Raw genomic sequence first — 14,276 nt, 5'->3', positions numbered from 1 at the left:
GGCCTAAATGGTGGTGCACAGTGGGTTAAACACCTGGCCTGAAGTGCTGGCATCCCATATGGGCACCAGTTCTAGTCCCAGCTGCTCCCCTTCCCATCCAGCTCTCTGCTACGGCCTAGGAAAGCAGTGGAAGATGGCCCAAGTTCTTGGGCCCCTGCACCCATGTGGGAGACCTGGAAGAAGCTCCTGCCTTCGGATCGGCGCAGCTCCAGCCGTTGCAGCCATCTGGGGAGTGAACCAGCAGAAGGAAGGCCTCTCTCTGTGTCTCTACCTCTCTCTTTCAAATAAATAAAATAAACCTTAAAAAAAAAAAAAAAAGGTGGTGCAGCCTCCACTCACAGGAGTGTCAAGTTGCTGTGTCACTGGTAATTAAGGCGATAATTTGGCCACTTTGGTATTTGGGCAGGTGACAGCTGTTTTAAAGAGATGAACTAGATTCATGCAAAGGTTTATTACAAGTGAATGGAAAACTATTTGTAAATAACATATCTGATAAGGACTTGATTCCAGAATAAAGAATTCTTACAATTCAATCATTAGTAAAAGAAACAAAAAAATTTAATTTAAAAATGAGCAGAGGTTCTGACCTCTCCAAAGCATTTCCCCAAAGCTGAGACACAAAGACCGGTAAATAGGTGAAAAGATGCCCCACATCATTCGTCATTAGGGAAATGAAAAGTCCAAACCTATGTCGATTAGAGTAGCTAAGATCAGAGACACAGTGACAAGCACTGGCGTCGGTGAGCATGTGGGGAAACTGGAGCGCTCAGACACTGCTGGTGGGAATGCAGAGTGGTACCAGCCCTCTGGAAGTGCAGCTCTTCCTAAGAGTTACACGGAATGACTGGATGACCCAGGTAATGAAATGGAAACATAAAAACCTGTCACCAGCGCTCGCAGACGCATTATTCACCATCGCCCAAACACGGAAGCCACCCAAACGTCTATCAGCAGATGAACAGGTGAACACAATGTGATCTGGCCATACAATGGAGTGTTATTTAGCAATGAAAACGATACAGCCCCGACGTATGCTACCACACGGAAGGGCCCTGAAGACACCCCGCAAGGGAAGGGAGCAGAAATGGGAAATGACAGTAATGGGTAAGGGGGTTCTTTCTGGGCTATCGAAAATGCCCTAAAATTAGACAGTGGTAAAAGCTGTGCAACTCTGAATTTCCTCTACTGAGTTATACACTTGGATGAACTTCTCTGGCATGTGAAATATCTCAGGAAAGCTATAAAAAATAACATTTTTATTTTAGAAACAGTTGGGGGAAATTTCAACACTGTCGTACTGTGAGTAGTCATTGCTAATTCCGTTGGGTGGGATAATGGTATTATGGGATGGGCTTTGCGAGTCCTCATCTGCGGTAGATGGAAAACACTTTTCAGAGCCATCTGTGCTGTCCAGACCCCTCCCAGCCACTGGTGCTTCCGCTCCTCACCTGTATCCCTGCAGCCTCCGGGGGCAGAAGTCACCGCATGAGACAAGGCCTGGGGCAGACGGCAGAACCTTCCAGGGCTGTGCACGATAGGAGAGAAGTCATTTTCTTATATTTGGGTGCTGCAAATGGTAGCTGGTCAAATCAGCAGGGTGGCGGTCTGCACCGAGGGGAGACCACTCAGTGGAAAGGGGGAGCATGGGAACCCTTCATCAGAATCCAGCACGCGGGGCCTCCTGCCTGTCCACGGCACCCTTAGTGCCACTGCTGGCCTGCAGCCGAGCCTTAAGCCAAAGCAACACCAGAGAGGAAGTCAAGGCAGGTCAGATTTGAAACCTTTTGGGAAAGAAATGAGCAGAGTGGTGATTTTGTCACATTTATTCAGGGTCCACGGTTGACAGTTCATCATCCAAAGACACCAAAATTAAACAGTTATCAATTCTGTAATAAGTGTGGACACACACACACACACGCACGCACGCACACACACAGACACACACAAGCTCTTTGTGAAGCACACTGAGCAAGCAAAAGCTCTCACTGCAGGAAGGGTCCCTGTGCCAAGCTTTAGAGATAAGGGAAGTGCAAATGCATGCTCCTTCTCTCAGGCAGGGGTCCTCCTGGATGGACCAGCTCGACTCGAGATGGACGTGTCTGGCGGCCATCATCAGGCCCCCAAACACGTCCACATCCCAAGTCCTGGAACCTGGCACCCTCCCTTATGTGGCCCGTGGGCTTCCCGGCTGTTACTAAGTTAAGGGTGTTGAGATGGGAAGATCATCCTGGGCCCACGAGAATCCCAACGGTCCTCAGAAGAGGGAGGCGGGAGCATCCGGGTCAGAGGAGCAGGTGATGTAACGAGAGACTGCGGGGACACTGGAGGGGCCCACGAGCCACAGCGCACAGGTGGCAACTAGAAGCTGAACAAGTCCCAGAGCCAGATTGGCTCTCAGAGCCTCTGGAAGGGCCCAGCCCTCCAGAAAGCTGGATTTTGGCTGAGCGAGACTCACGCTGGACTTCCGACCTCTGGAAATGGAGAAGCTGTGTTGTTTCAGGCCACTGAGTTTGCAGGCATTTGTTAGAGTATCGACAGGAACGGACACAGACATGACCATGACTTGGAACTTAAGAGACAACAGTGAAACTTGGCCTAGAAAGAGAGGGTGGGGCGAGGGATGGGGGAACAGAACGGGAAATCCAGAGACCCTGACCAGGAGGCTGCAGACTGGAGGGCGCTAACACGCAGCTGAATTTGGGGAGGGGTCCCGTGGTGGTCAGCACAGGAGCTGGGAGGGAGGCCTCCAGGGCCACCACAGCTCTGAGGCAGCCACGGGGCTTTCAGTGCCCCTCTGGCCCAAACACAAGTGCTGCCCACCGACTGCGCCCAGGGTCACTGCATTCAGGCCAACATGGGCCCTGAGTGGAAAGCGAGGGTCTCAGCTAGAATCCGCTTCTTTCAGCGGGACACGGGCTGAGTCTCAAAGCTACAACAGTGGAAAATGAGGTCGTTCCCCCCCAGGCAATGTGTGGGGAGCAGTCTCCCCACCACAGCCCTACGGCTGCGCCGCGTGACTGCTGTGGGGCATCCTGGGCACTGGAGGGCGCTCAGCACGACCCCAGCGTCCCCCCCTCTAGAGGTCTAGGGCAACCCTCCCTCCCCAGAGGCTCAGCCTGCCAAGCGTCCCCTGGGCAAAGTTGTGCCCAGGCAGCTGGGGGAAGGCAGAGGAGGGCACATGGGGGTGTCACAGGCCCAGATGCAAACGGGAGAGTGTTCAAAGGCAGAGTGCACACTGACATGGTATTCTGGGGGCATAAGAGCGCCCTGGGGCGCCTGCCTGCCTGTTTCCATGGGCGGTGCACACGATCAGCCAGATTCCCCCACACTGAGGAATGGCTGGCTTGCCCGGGTGACTAACACTTTCGTACTGACTGGGTTTTATTTGTACTTTGAGAAAACGAGGGGGTAGGATTAGAGGATCTCCCAAGGCCCAGTTCCAGGACTTGAGCATTTTATATAAATATACTCTCTTATGTTTTAAAACACTCGTGAGGTACAATTTACATATCAAGTGAACGCAAGCTCTACAGCACAATCCAACTTCAGAACACGTCATCACCCCTTCCTTCTGTCGTTCTTCAAACCAGCGGCCTCGGTGAGCAGGCAGAGTGGGGAGGACCCCCCACGTCCCCGGAGCAGTCTGGCCTCGGTTAGGGTTAGGGTTAGGTAGTTTCCTTACCTCTCGGGCTAGGGACAAAGCAACCACGTGGATCTTCTTCTAAATCAAAGGTGTTCAGCAGAAAAAGACCCCTCGACCACACGTTTTCTTTCTTTCTGGATCTAATTACTTGGAAACCCTCCACTCACACAAATGATGAACTCTTCTGCTTATGCACAGCTGGGTATCACAGAGTGCTGGAGCTTGGCTGCCTGGAGTTCTGGTGGACCACCTGTCTGGCCTGAGAGTAAACGCATGACATAGACGGATTCTACCCTTTAACATATTTGAGAAGATAAATAAAGCAACAGAGGGCGATGGGACGGTCAGGGCCCCGTGGGGTCACCTGGCTTCTCCCTCGGGAGCTGCCTGCCACCTGCTGCAGACGGCCACCGCCCACAGCCGCCGGCTCTTCCTCTCAGCACTGGGCCCGGTCAGGATCCCGGTCAGCCTCTGCTGGGGCTGCTCACCGGCCAGATGGGCACCTGCACCCCTCCAGGGCCCCTGCTGTCCTGCGAGTCGCGCGGTCTGTGGCTTCCATGCAGGGAAGGGGAGGGGAGACCCGAAGACCCTCCTGGCACCGGGCGTGCGCTCAGTCGCCGTGGTGGAGCCGGTGATGCTGGTGAAGGTTGGAGCTCTGGCGAAAGCTTTTCCCACACTGGCTGCACTGGTAGGGCTTCTCGCCGGTGTGGATCCTCTGGTGCAGCTTGAGGGTCGACTGGCGCCCGAAGCAGTGGCCGCACTCCCCGCAGGCGTAGGGCCTCTCTCCCGTGTGCACCCGCTTGTGTCTCTTCAGCTCCGAGTTCCACGTGAAGCTCTTCCCACAGTCGTCGCACCTGTAGGGCTTCCTGGCCGAGCGGGGCGCCGGGTGGCCGAGCCGAGGCAGGCGGCCGCTCAGGCCTCTTCTGCCTCCTTTGCTCTTCTTCAGCTCCCTCAGCGGGTGCGCCTTTAAGGGGCTGCTGATGTGGTCCAGTTCCCTGCAGTGTCTCTGGTAGTGAGCAAATGGCTTCTGGGCACTTTGGGAGCTGCCCTGCCTCCGGGACAGCCGGGGCTCAGCCAGGCTCGCCCCTCGGGGCTCGGGACTCTGCAGCCCACCGCCCCTGGATCTGCCCGCTGGCGCTGCACATGGCTTTGTTCCTTTAGCCCCTTCCTGCTGAGGGTTCTCCCTGTTGTCACTTCTCGCTCTGGGGGCCTCTACAATTAGAAAGGACAGGCTTCATTTTCTGGACTTCAGCAAAAGCATCGTGAAACATCCTGCAAGGCTTCTCGAAGGGGCCTGGCACGGCCGCCTGTGTTAGACTCCTGGGGGGCAGACGCCCCCACCCACACGTCTAGGCGTCAGGCTCTCCAGACTTCTGGTTAATGCCTGGACGGCCGGGCTGGCTCTGATTTACGTTAAACTTAAGTGCCAGGTTCTCTGGCGTCCTCGCTCCTTTCTACCTTTAGGGAAAGGAGGAACGGGAAAACGCAACCCATCAGAACTGCCAGTCAAGGATGGAGGAAGACAGCTGACGTTCACCACTGTGCAGGCTCTCCCAGCCCAGAGTCTGAGCTGCTTCAACAAACAGCCCTCACTGACGTGGCCGCTCGCCGACAACCCCTCTCCCTGCCCTTTAGAGGGGGTAGATCTGTGACTGCGGTGGGGTTTTATTTTTTCCTTACAAAATCAACAGCACGTGTTCAGAAACTGCACTGTGAGCCCTAAACAACACGTATCCTCATCATAGAAACCCCCACCTTCTGACTGCCCAGATGGGGGATCAGAATGGAAACAGCTGGGACCAGTGCTGCGGCCTATAGGCTAAGCCGCTGTCTGTGGCGCCGGATCCCATGTGGGTGCCAGTTCGTGTCTTGGCTGCTCTTCTTCCAAGCCAGCTCCCTGTGTATGGCCTGGGAAAGCAGAGGGCGATGGCTCAAGTGCTTGGGCCCCTGCACTCGAGTGAGAGACCCAAAGAAGCTCCTGGCTCCTGGCTTCAGATCTGCCCAGCTCTGGCCATTGCAGTCATCTGGGGAGTAAACTGGGGGATGGAAGACCTCTCTCTCTCTATGTGCCTCCCTCTCTCTATCTGTGATTCTGCCTCTAAAGTAAATAAATAAATTTCTAAAAAAAAAAAAAGGATGGAAACAGCTAGAATGGCTGCAGGGTCTGGGAGAGTGAACGGGAAGCACAGGCAAGGCGCTCAATATGGTAATTAACAGGTGCATGTGACCATGTGGCTCACAAGCACTCGAGACGTGGTAGGGTGACTGAGGAACTAAGCGCTTAATTTTACTTAATTTTAATTCAAATTTAAATAAGCAGCTCACCGCATTACAGTAAATTAATTTTGGTGAAGACTTGCAAGACGATTTTGTAGAAAATACAGCTCAATCTTTGCGATCGTGGATGTGACCGTGGGCAGGGGTGTTTTACATGACACCAAAAGCACAAACACGCAGAAGCAGAGGAACCAGACTGTTCGAGATGAAAACATTTGTGCTTCAAAGGGGACTACTAAGCAAGTGAAGGCCACCCAGAGAATGGAGGGAAAAAAACTGCAAATTACATACACATAGACCCAACAGTCAGAAAACAGAATGAAGTCTTACAGCTCAACAATAAAGGCAATTCACTCAATTTATAATGGGCAAAAGCTCTGAATGGACATTTTCCCACACATCACGCACAACGGTCCAATAAGCACGGGAAAAGGTGCTCAACACCACTGGTTACTTAAAACCTTCAGAGGGGACGCTCCGCCCCTGACAGGATGACTCTAACAGAACAGACCACTACCACGTGCTGGGAAGGATGTGGAGACCTGGAATCCGGTACTCTGTCGGTGGGAGCTCAACGCCGTGCAGCCACTCTTTGAACACCATCTGGAGCTCCTCACAAAACTTCCTTACCATAGATCAAGCAGTTCCACTCCTAGTGAGAAGCGAAAACCTATGTCCATAGAAAAACGTGTACACAAATGCTCATAGCAGCATTACAAATGATCCTTGGCTTGTAATTTTTTGGCTTTATGATGTATTCAACTAGAAACCTTACATCCAGTTTCGGTATTTTCCTGGGCTAGTAATGTGTGATATGGCACTGTCGATGCCGGGCAGTGGCATCAGCCACAGCTCCCACTCAGCCAGTTATTATGAGAGTGAGACAGCCCACACCGTACAGTGTACCATGTTGCCAGTGCATTTTTTTTTTTAAATATCTACCTACTTACTTGAAATGTAGAGTTGGGGGCGGGGGAGACAGAAAGAGATATCTCCCATCCACTGGTTCACTCCCCAGATGGCCACAACAGCTGGGGCTGGGCCAGGCTGAAGCCAGGAGCCTGGAGCCAGGAGCTTCCTTTGGGTCTCCCGTATGGGTTTGCTAGTGTATTTTGGATATTATTTTTCATGTTTTCCCATCTTGCTACGTCTTAATTAAATTAGATGAGATGGTCAGTACCTTATTATAAAATAGGCTTGTATTAGATTTTGTCCAACTATAGGCTGTTATAAGTATTCTAAGTGGGGCTGGCGCTGTGGCACAGTGGGTTAAGCTGTTGCTTATGATGCCAGCATGCCATATCGGAGTGCTGGTTCGAGTCCCAGCTACTCTGCTTCTAATCCAGTTTCTTGCTAATGCACCTGAAAGGCATTGGAAGATGCTAACTGCTTGGGCCTCTGCCACCCATGTAGGAGACCAGGATGGAATTCCTGGCTCCTGGCTTAGGGCAGCCCCAGCTGTTGCAGCCATTTGGGGAGTGAATCAGCAAATGGAAGTTCTTTCTTTCTCTCTCTCTCTTTCTCTCTCTCTTTGTCACTCCGCCTTCCAACTAAATAAATAAATCTTTGAAAAAGAAAAGTTCAGAGGCCGGTGCTGTGGCATAGCAGGTAAAGCCACTGCCTGCAGTGCTGGCATCCCATGTGGGCACTGGTTCGAGATCCGGCTGCTCCACTTCTGATTCAGCTCTCTGCTACGGCCTGGGGAAGCAGTGGAAGATGGCCCAGGTCCTTGGGCCCCTGCACCACATGGGGACCCAGAGGAGGCTCCTGGCTCCTGGCATCAGATTGGCATAGCTCTGGCCATTGCAGCCAACTGGGGAGTGAACCAGCGGATAGAAGACCTCTCTCTCTTTCTCTGCCTCTCCTCTCTTTGTGTAACTATTTCAAATAAATAAATAAAAGAAAAAGTTCAGAGCACTTTTAAGGTAGGTTAGGCTAACTTATAATGTTCAGTAGGTTGAGTTTATTAAAAGCATTTTTGACAATAATATATATATATTTTTTGGCCAGGCAGAGTTAGACAGTGAGAGAGAGAGAGACAGTTATAGACAGTGAGAGAGAGACAGAGAGAAAGGTCTTCCTTCTGTTGGTTCACTCTCCTAATGGCCACTATGGCAGGCACTGCGCCGATCTGAAGCCAGGAGCCAGGTGCTTCTCCTGGTCTCCCATGCAGGTGCAGGGCCCAAGCACTTGGGCCATCCTCCACTGCACTCCCGGGCCACAGCAGAGCTCTGGACTGGAAGAGGAGCAACTGGGACAGAATCCGGCGCCCCAACTGGGACTAGAACCTGGGGTGCCAGCGCCGCAGGCGGAGAATTAGCCTAGTGAGCCACGGCGCCGGCCGACAATAATATTTTCAACTTAACAATAGGTCTTATTTATGTAACTCCATCATAAGTCAAGGAGTATGTACTCGTAACAGACAAAAAGTGAAAACAGCCCAAAAAGTCTGTCAACCAATGAACTGATAACCTGCAGTATACCCATACAATGCATATTTCCCAGCTAGAAACAATGAAAAAAGCACTAATGTTGGGGCCGGCGCCGTGGCTCACTTGGTTAATCCCATATGGGCGCCACGTTCTAGTCCCAGTTGCTCCTCTTCCAGTCCAGCCCTCTGCTGTGGCCCGGGAGTGCAGTGGAGGATGGCCCAAGTGCTTGGGCCCTGCACCCGCATGGGAGACCAGGAGAAGCACCTGGCTCCTGGCTTCGGATCGGCGCAGTGCCAGCCATGGCAGCCATTTGGGGGATGAACCAACAGAAGGAAGACCTTTCTCTCTGTCTCTCTCTCTCTCACTGTCTATAACTCTACTTGTCAAATAAAAATAAAAAAAAAGAAAAAAAGCACTAATGCATGCTAACATGGATGAACCTTGAAAACATAATGCTCAATGAAGCAAGCCAGACAAAAAGCCAATACTGTATGGTTCCATTTATATGAATAAGCAAATCCAGAGACAGAAAGCAGGTCAGTGCTTGCCGGGGGCTGGGGGACCCAGAAATGGGAAGTGACTGCTTTCTGAGGTGATGAAAATGCTTTGGAATCAGTGGTGATGGCTGCGCCATTTTGTGAAGGTACTAAAAAGCACCGCTCTACACACTTCAAAAGGGTGAGTTTTAGGATATGTGATTTTACGTCAGCGAGTAAAATCTGAAAGGCCGCAGGTGGCCAGGGGCTACCGTTCCGAGCAGTGCAGTTCTGCAGGAAGACATTGGCGGACCTTAGGGAGGAGGACCACGGTCACCCACCTCTTGGGATCCAATGGAAAGAGAGAGAGCCAGCCGCCAGCTGCCCCTGCTAAGGCGAGAGAGCGCATGTGTGGTCTACGTCGCTCAGCACAATGAAGCCACAGGTTACGGGGAGCGACCTCAGCCAGTCACAGCTTCTCTCCCGAATGCCCCAGATCTTCTCCATTTCCTGCGTTCCGAGACTTGATCTGCTGAGATCCCAACGCCCACAGCAATGGCGCTGAGGGGCAGGGCCTTTGGGAGCTGATTAGGTCACGAGGGCTCTGCCCACATGGGAATGGGATCAGTGCCCTCCTGGAAGAGGCCCCAGAGAGCTTGTTTGTCCCTTTGCCCTGTGAGGACACGGAAGTTGGAGTCTGTGACCCAGAGGTGGGCCCTCACCAGAACCCAACCATGGTGGTACCTTGAGCTCAGACTTCCCCGCCTGCAGAGCTATGAGAAGTCAGTCTGTTGTCTATTAACTACCAATTTCTAGTATTTGATCATAGCAGCTTGTAGAAACTTAAACACAGGTATTTCGTGGGCTCTAGCCAATGTTAAGTAACTCAGGCTCCAGCTCTTGTTGTAACCGTCATCTCAGCCCTGCCGTCTCCCGAATTCACATCACCTGGTCCTTCAGCAGCAGCGCTCACCGCGCTGTGGAGCCCGGGGTCAGAAATCACATTCGCACCGCGCCAGATGCACACAGGGAACCAGACGTAGGAATTGAAAGCACAAACGGCATCAGAGAGGAGGAGGAAGAGAAAAAGCATGGAGTGGGGCTTTTCTCTACTGACAGAAGATTCTTCAGGCCCTGTCTAGAGAGCGGGCCATGTTCAGGAACGACACTCAGCCCTGGCGTACGTGGACGTTCACCAGAAGCTCCGAACGGGGATGGTACTGGAGCGACCCTTTCATGCACTGGATTGTCAAGTATTCATGGCTAGAAAGCAATCAATACTTGTGTACTTATGTACAGAATACCAGCTCTGACGGTGACATTTTAGGACCATGTTATCACACACATTAAACACACACATGCGCTCTGCCTCTGCAGGACCACCCGCTGCTTGGACGCCGACGAAGGGCAGACAGCAGCCACGCCGCACTCACCTGCTCCAGCCAACCTGGGGGCTGGTTCCTGGAGGAGTGGGGATTTCTCCCATGGATGGGGGCTCACCCGGTCATGGGAATCTGCCTGGGAAAGCTCCTCCAGACAGTCTTCCCTGAGATCTCGCCTAGGAGCGTGTGGGGGAAAGTCCGGCAGCTCCTCTTCAAGCTGGGATCCAGTTTTCTCCAAGAGCACCTTCTGCCCCTGCACGCACACGGCCACCTGGGAACGAGCGCCACCCGTTAGCACTCCTGCACCAGGGCTGACCAGCCGCAGTGCTACCTCTCACCCCTGCACGCACACGGCCACCTGGGAACGAGCGCCACCCGTTAGCACTCCTGCACCAGGGCTGACCAGCGGCAGCGCTACCTCTCACCCCTGCACGCACATGGCCACCTGGGAACGAGCGCCACCCGTTAGCACTCCTGCACCAGGACTGACCAGCCGCAGTGCTACCTCTCACCCCTGCACGCACACGGCCACCTGGGAACGAGTGCCACCCGTTAGCACTCCTGCACCAGGGCTGACCAGCGGCAGCGCTACCTCTCACCCCTGCATGCACAAGGCCACCTGGGAATGAGTGCCACCTGTTAGCACTCCTGCACCAGGGCTGGCCAGCCGCAGCGCTACCTCTCACCCCTGCACGCACATGGCCACCTGGGAACAAGTGCCACCCGTTAGCACTCCTGCACCAGGACTGACCAGAGGCAGCGCTACCTCTCGCCCCTGCACGCACACGGCCACCTGGGAACGAGCGCCACCCGTTAGCACTCCTGCACCAGGGCTGACCAGCCACAGTGCTACCTCTCACCCCTGCACGCACACGGCCACCTGGGAACGAGTGCCACCCGTTAGCACTCCTGCACCAGGGCTGACCAGCGGCAGCGCTACCTCTCGCCCCTGCACGCACACGGCCACCTGGGAACGAGCGCCACCCGTTAGCACTCCTGCACCAGGACTGACCAGCGGCAGCGCTACCTCTCGCCCCTTGGCCTTGGGGATTCCCAATAATGACCTAGGGGTCAATTGTGACAAGAGACCTTTGACACCTCCAAGGGCATGCAGAACAGTCAGAATTAAGGGTGCTTCAAACCAGCCAATGTTTTCAGCTGTCCCTAAAGGCTGGGCCGTTCTCAAGGCCTGGAAATCAACTTTGCTCAGAGAGGTGGCACAAATATGATGAGCAGCCATGAGCACTGGCCCATGGATTCCCATCCTACACCCAGCCCCCTCCCTACTTCTGCTGGAAACAGGCCCTGTAGAACGGGAGGGGCCGCTCTTACTCATTCACCTGTCTGCCAGAGGTCCTGGTGAGCAGACAGTGCGAGCAGTGCGGCTCCCGAAGTCCCCACTTTCCAAAGCCTGTTCTTGTCTGTTAACCTGCCTCAGCCCTAACTGCGGGCTGGGCGGGAGGGAACAGCAACACTGGCTGAGCTGGAACCTCCTGACCAAAGGCAATATTCCAGACGCTTCACTGGAACAAAGTTCACTGAGGTCCCCAAAGCTGAAGTTCTCGCCCTACAGGACGGTCCTGCCTACGAGGAGTTCTGATTATACTCCCAAAGCTGCAGTTCTCGCCCTACAGGATGGTCCTGCCTAGAGGAGTTCTGATTATACTCCCAGAGCTGCAGTTCTCGCCCTACAGGATGGTCCTGCCTAAGAGGAGTTCTGATTATACACCCAGAGCTGAAGTTCTCGCCCTACAGGATGGTCCTGCCTACGAGGAGTTCTGATTATACTCCCAAAGCTGCAGTTCTCGCCCTACAGGATGGTCCTGCCTAGAGGAGTTCTGATTATACTCCCAGAGCTGCAGTTCTCGCCCTACAGGATGGTCCTGCCTAAGAGGAGTTCTGATTATACACCCAGAGCTGAAGTTCTCGCCCTACAGGATGGTCCTGCCTACGAAGAGTTCTGATTATACTCCCAGAGCTGAAGTTCTCGCCCTACAGGATGGTCCTGCCTAAGAGGAGTTCTGATTATACACCCAGAGCTGAAGTTCTCACCCTACAGGATGGTCCTGCCTAGAGGAGTTCTGATTATACTCCCAGAGCTGCAGTTCTCGCCCTACAGGATGGTCCTGCCTACGAAGAGTTCTGATTATACTCCCAGAGCTGAAGTTCTCACCCTACAGGACGGTCCTGCCTACGAGGAGTTCTGATTATACTCCCAGAGCTGAAGTTCTCGCCCTACAGGATGGTCCTGCCTACGAGGAGTTCTGATTACAGAAAAACTTTAGGGGCCGGCACTGTGGCGCAGTGGGTTAACGCCCTGGCCTGAAGCGCCAGCATCCCAAATGGGTGCCGGTTCGAGACCCGGCTGTTCCACTTCCTGTCCAGCTCTCTGCTGTGGCCTGGGAAAGCAGCAGAGGATGGCCCAAGTCCTTGGGCCCCTGCACCCACATGGGAGACTGGGAAGAAGCTCCTGGCTCCTGATCGGCGCAGCTCTGGCTGTTGTGGCCACCTGAGGAGTGACCCATCAGATGGAAGACCTCTCTCTCTCTCTGCCTCTCCTCTCTCTGTGTAACTCTGACTTTCAAATAAATAAATAAATCTTAAAAAAAAAAAAACTCTAAGAGGAATGGGTGGAGGAAGATCTGACAGTGGAGATTCAGAAACCTAAAAGCTGCTTCTGAGGATGTGCGTCCCACGAAGAAGGGAGCGACCGCGCGAGTCTGCTCCTTCCCCCACGGTGCCAGCAGCTGGGGTTTCTGAACACCTGGGGCTGCCTGCAGCAGGCTCCCAGACAGGCCGGTACTTACAAGGCCTTGCAGTCCATGCCCAGCGGCTGCCAAGGGTCCAGGGACCAGACACTACCAGGGGACACTGGGAGTCGGGGAGAGGGAGCTCCTTACCCACTGCTTTGGCTTCTTGGCTGCTCTCTGGAAGTCTTCCACCAGGCTCACCATCTCCTTGCTGCTCTCCGGATGCCGACGCCGGACCCGCGCCTGCAGCTCCGGGGGCAGGATGATCAGGAACTGCTCCATCACCAGAAGTTCCAGGATCTGCTCCTTGGTGTGCAGCTCGGGCTGCAGCCACTGGCGGCACAGCAGGCGGAGCTGCGCGAGCGCCTCCTGGGGCCCCGACACCTCCTGGTAGCAAAACCGGCGGAAGCTCTGGCGGGACAGCTCCGGGTCGGGCCGGCTTTTCTGGGGAGCGGGCTCCCGCTTCTCTTCCAGCTTTGCGATTATGTGTCTCTCCTGCTTGGAGGAGGCCTGCGGGTGGGAGCTCAAGGTGATCTCCATTTTAGCTGCCATGTTGGGGCTCGGGACACAGCTCCCCTCCTTGTAAACAGGTCAAACCTCTGGGATCGTGCACTGAAGACCCCTCTCTCTGAACGCCCCGCGGACCCTGCCTAGGCCGCTCTCCTGAGGCCGTCCGGGGGGCCGGGATGCAGCCGCACGCCTGTCATTCGCGAGCCTCCACTGCAAACCCTGGGGTGGAGTTGGTCAGCCACTCTTTTGCACTGTCTTGCAAAGGCGGGGAGAAATTACTTCTGTTATTTCAGGAGCGAGCACACGGGGTCTCCGACGAAGCGGGCTGGCGGAGAGGCAGCCCTAGAAGTTGACGTTGTCTGGCGAGGCGCCCGCACCAGCCCTCCTGCCTCTGCACCTGGCTGAGACCGACCTCGACCATCTCGTTGGGACCCAGAGGGGACAGCCGGGGAAGGCCACAGCGCCGCTCGCAGGTGTGGTTAGAGGTGAACCTGCCCACGCGCGAAAGGCCCAGAGGCTCCGGCTTTGCGGCGGCGCCGCGGTCCCCAGGCCCAGCAAAGCTACGACAATCCAGAACGCGGCTTAGCTACGGCGCCGGGTGAGAGCTCCGCCTGGCGCCCGCGACACCACCATCCCGAGCAGCGAGGCGCCAAGCGCCGGCCTGCAGCCCACTCACCTCTGGGGACCCAGGACCCGGAATCTAGGAGCCCGGGCTGGGGGCGGGGCCGAAGCCGCCCGTCCCGGAGACGCCCACTGACTGCAGAGGAACTCCCCGCGGGGGCCCGCCCCCTCCCCAAGAGATTGGC

At 54.7% G+C, this 14,276-nt stretch overlaps 1 protein-coding gene across 2 annotated transcripts; it reads right to left on the bottom strand.

Annotated features, from left to right (window-relative positions):
- Positions 1 to 257: 257 nt before the first annotated feature.
- Positions 258 to 14,189, bottom strand: ZNF174 (zinc finger protein 174). 2 transcript variants are annotated; one of them, XR_009864702.1, is made up of 4 exons: positions 13,111 to 14,189; positions 10,262 to 10,481; positions 1,449 to 4,855; positions 258 to 1,368 (listed from the first exon to the last, which is right to left on the bottom strand). XR_009864702.1 is itself a non-coding variant. In XM_062179917.1 (3 exons), the coding sequence occupies exons 1-3, from the start codon at positions 13,510 to 13,512 to the stop codon at positions 4,254 to 4,256; spliced, it is 1,224 nt and encodes a 407-aa protein (XP_062035901.1). In that variant the 5' UTR covers positions 13,513 to 14,189; the 3' UTR covers positions 258 to 4,253. The 2 variants fall into 2 exon arrangements, 1 of the variants encoding a protein (XP_062035901.1); XM_062179917.1 differs by having other exon boundaries at positions 258 to 4,855.
- Positions 14,190 to 14,276: the final 87 nt, after the last annotated feature.

Source organism: Lepus europaeus, chromosome 21, assembly GCF_033115175.1.
Source record: "Lepus europaeus isolate LE1 chromosome 21, mLepTim1.pri, whole genome shotgun sequence".
Classification (NCBI taxonomy): Eukaryota; Metazoa; Chordata; class Mammalia; order Lagomorpha; family Leporidae; genus Lepus; species Lepus europaeus.
This window is presented reverse-complemented; position numbering and strand designations above follow the sequence as displayed.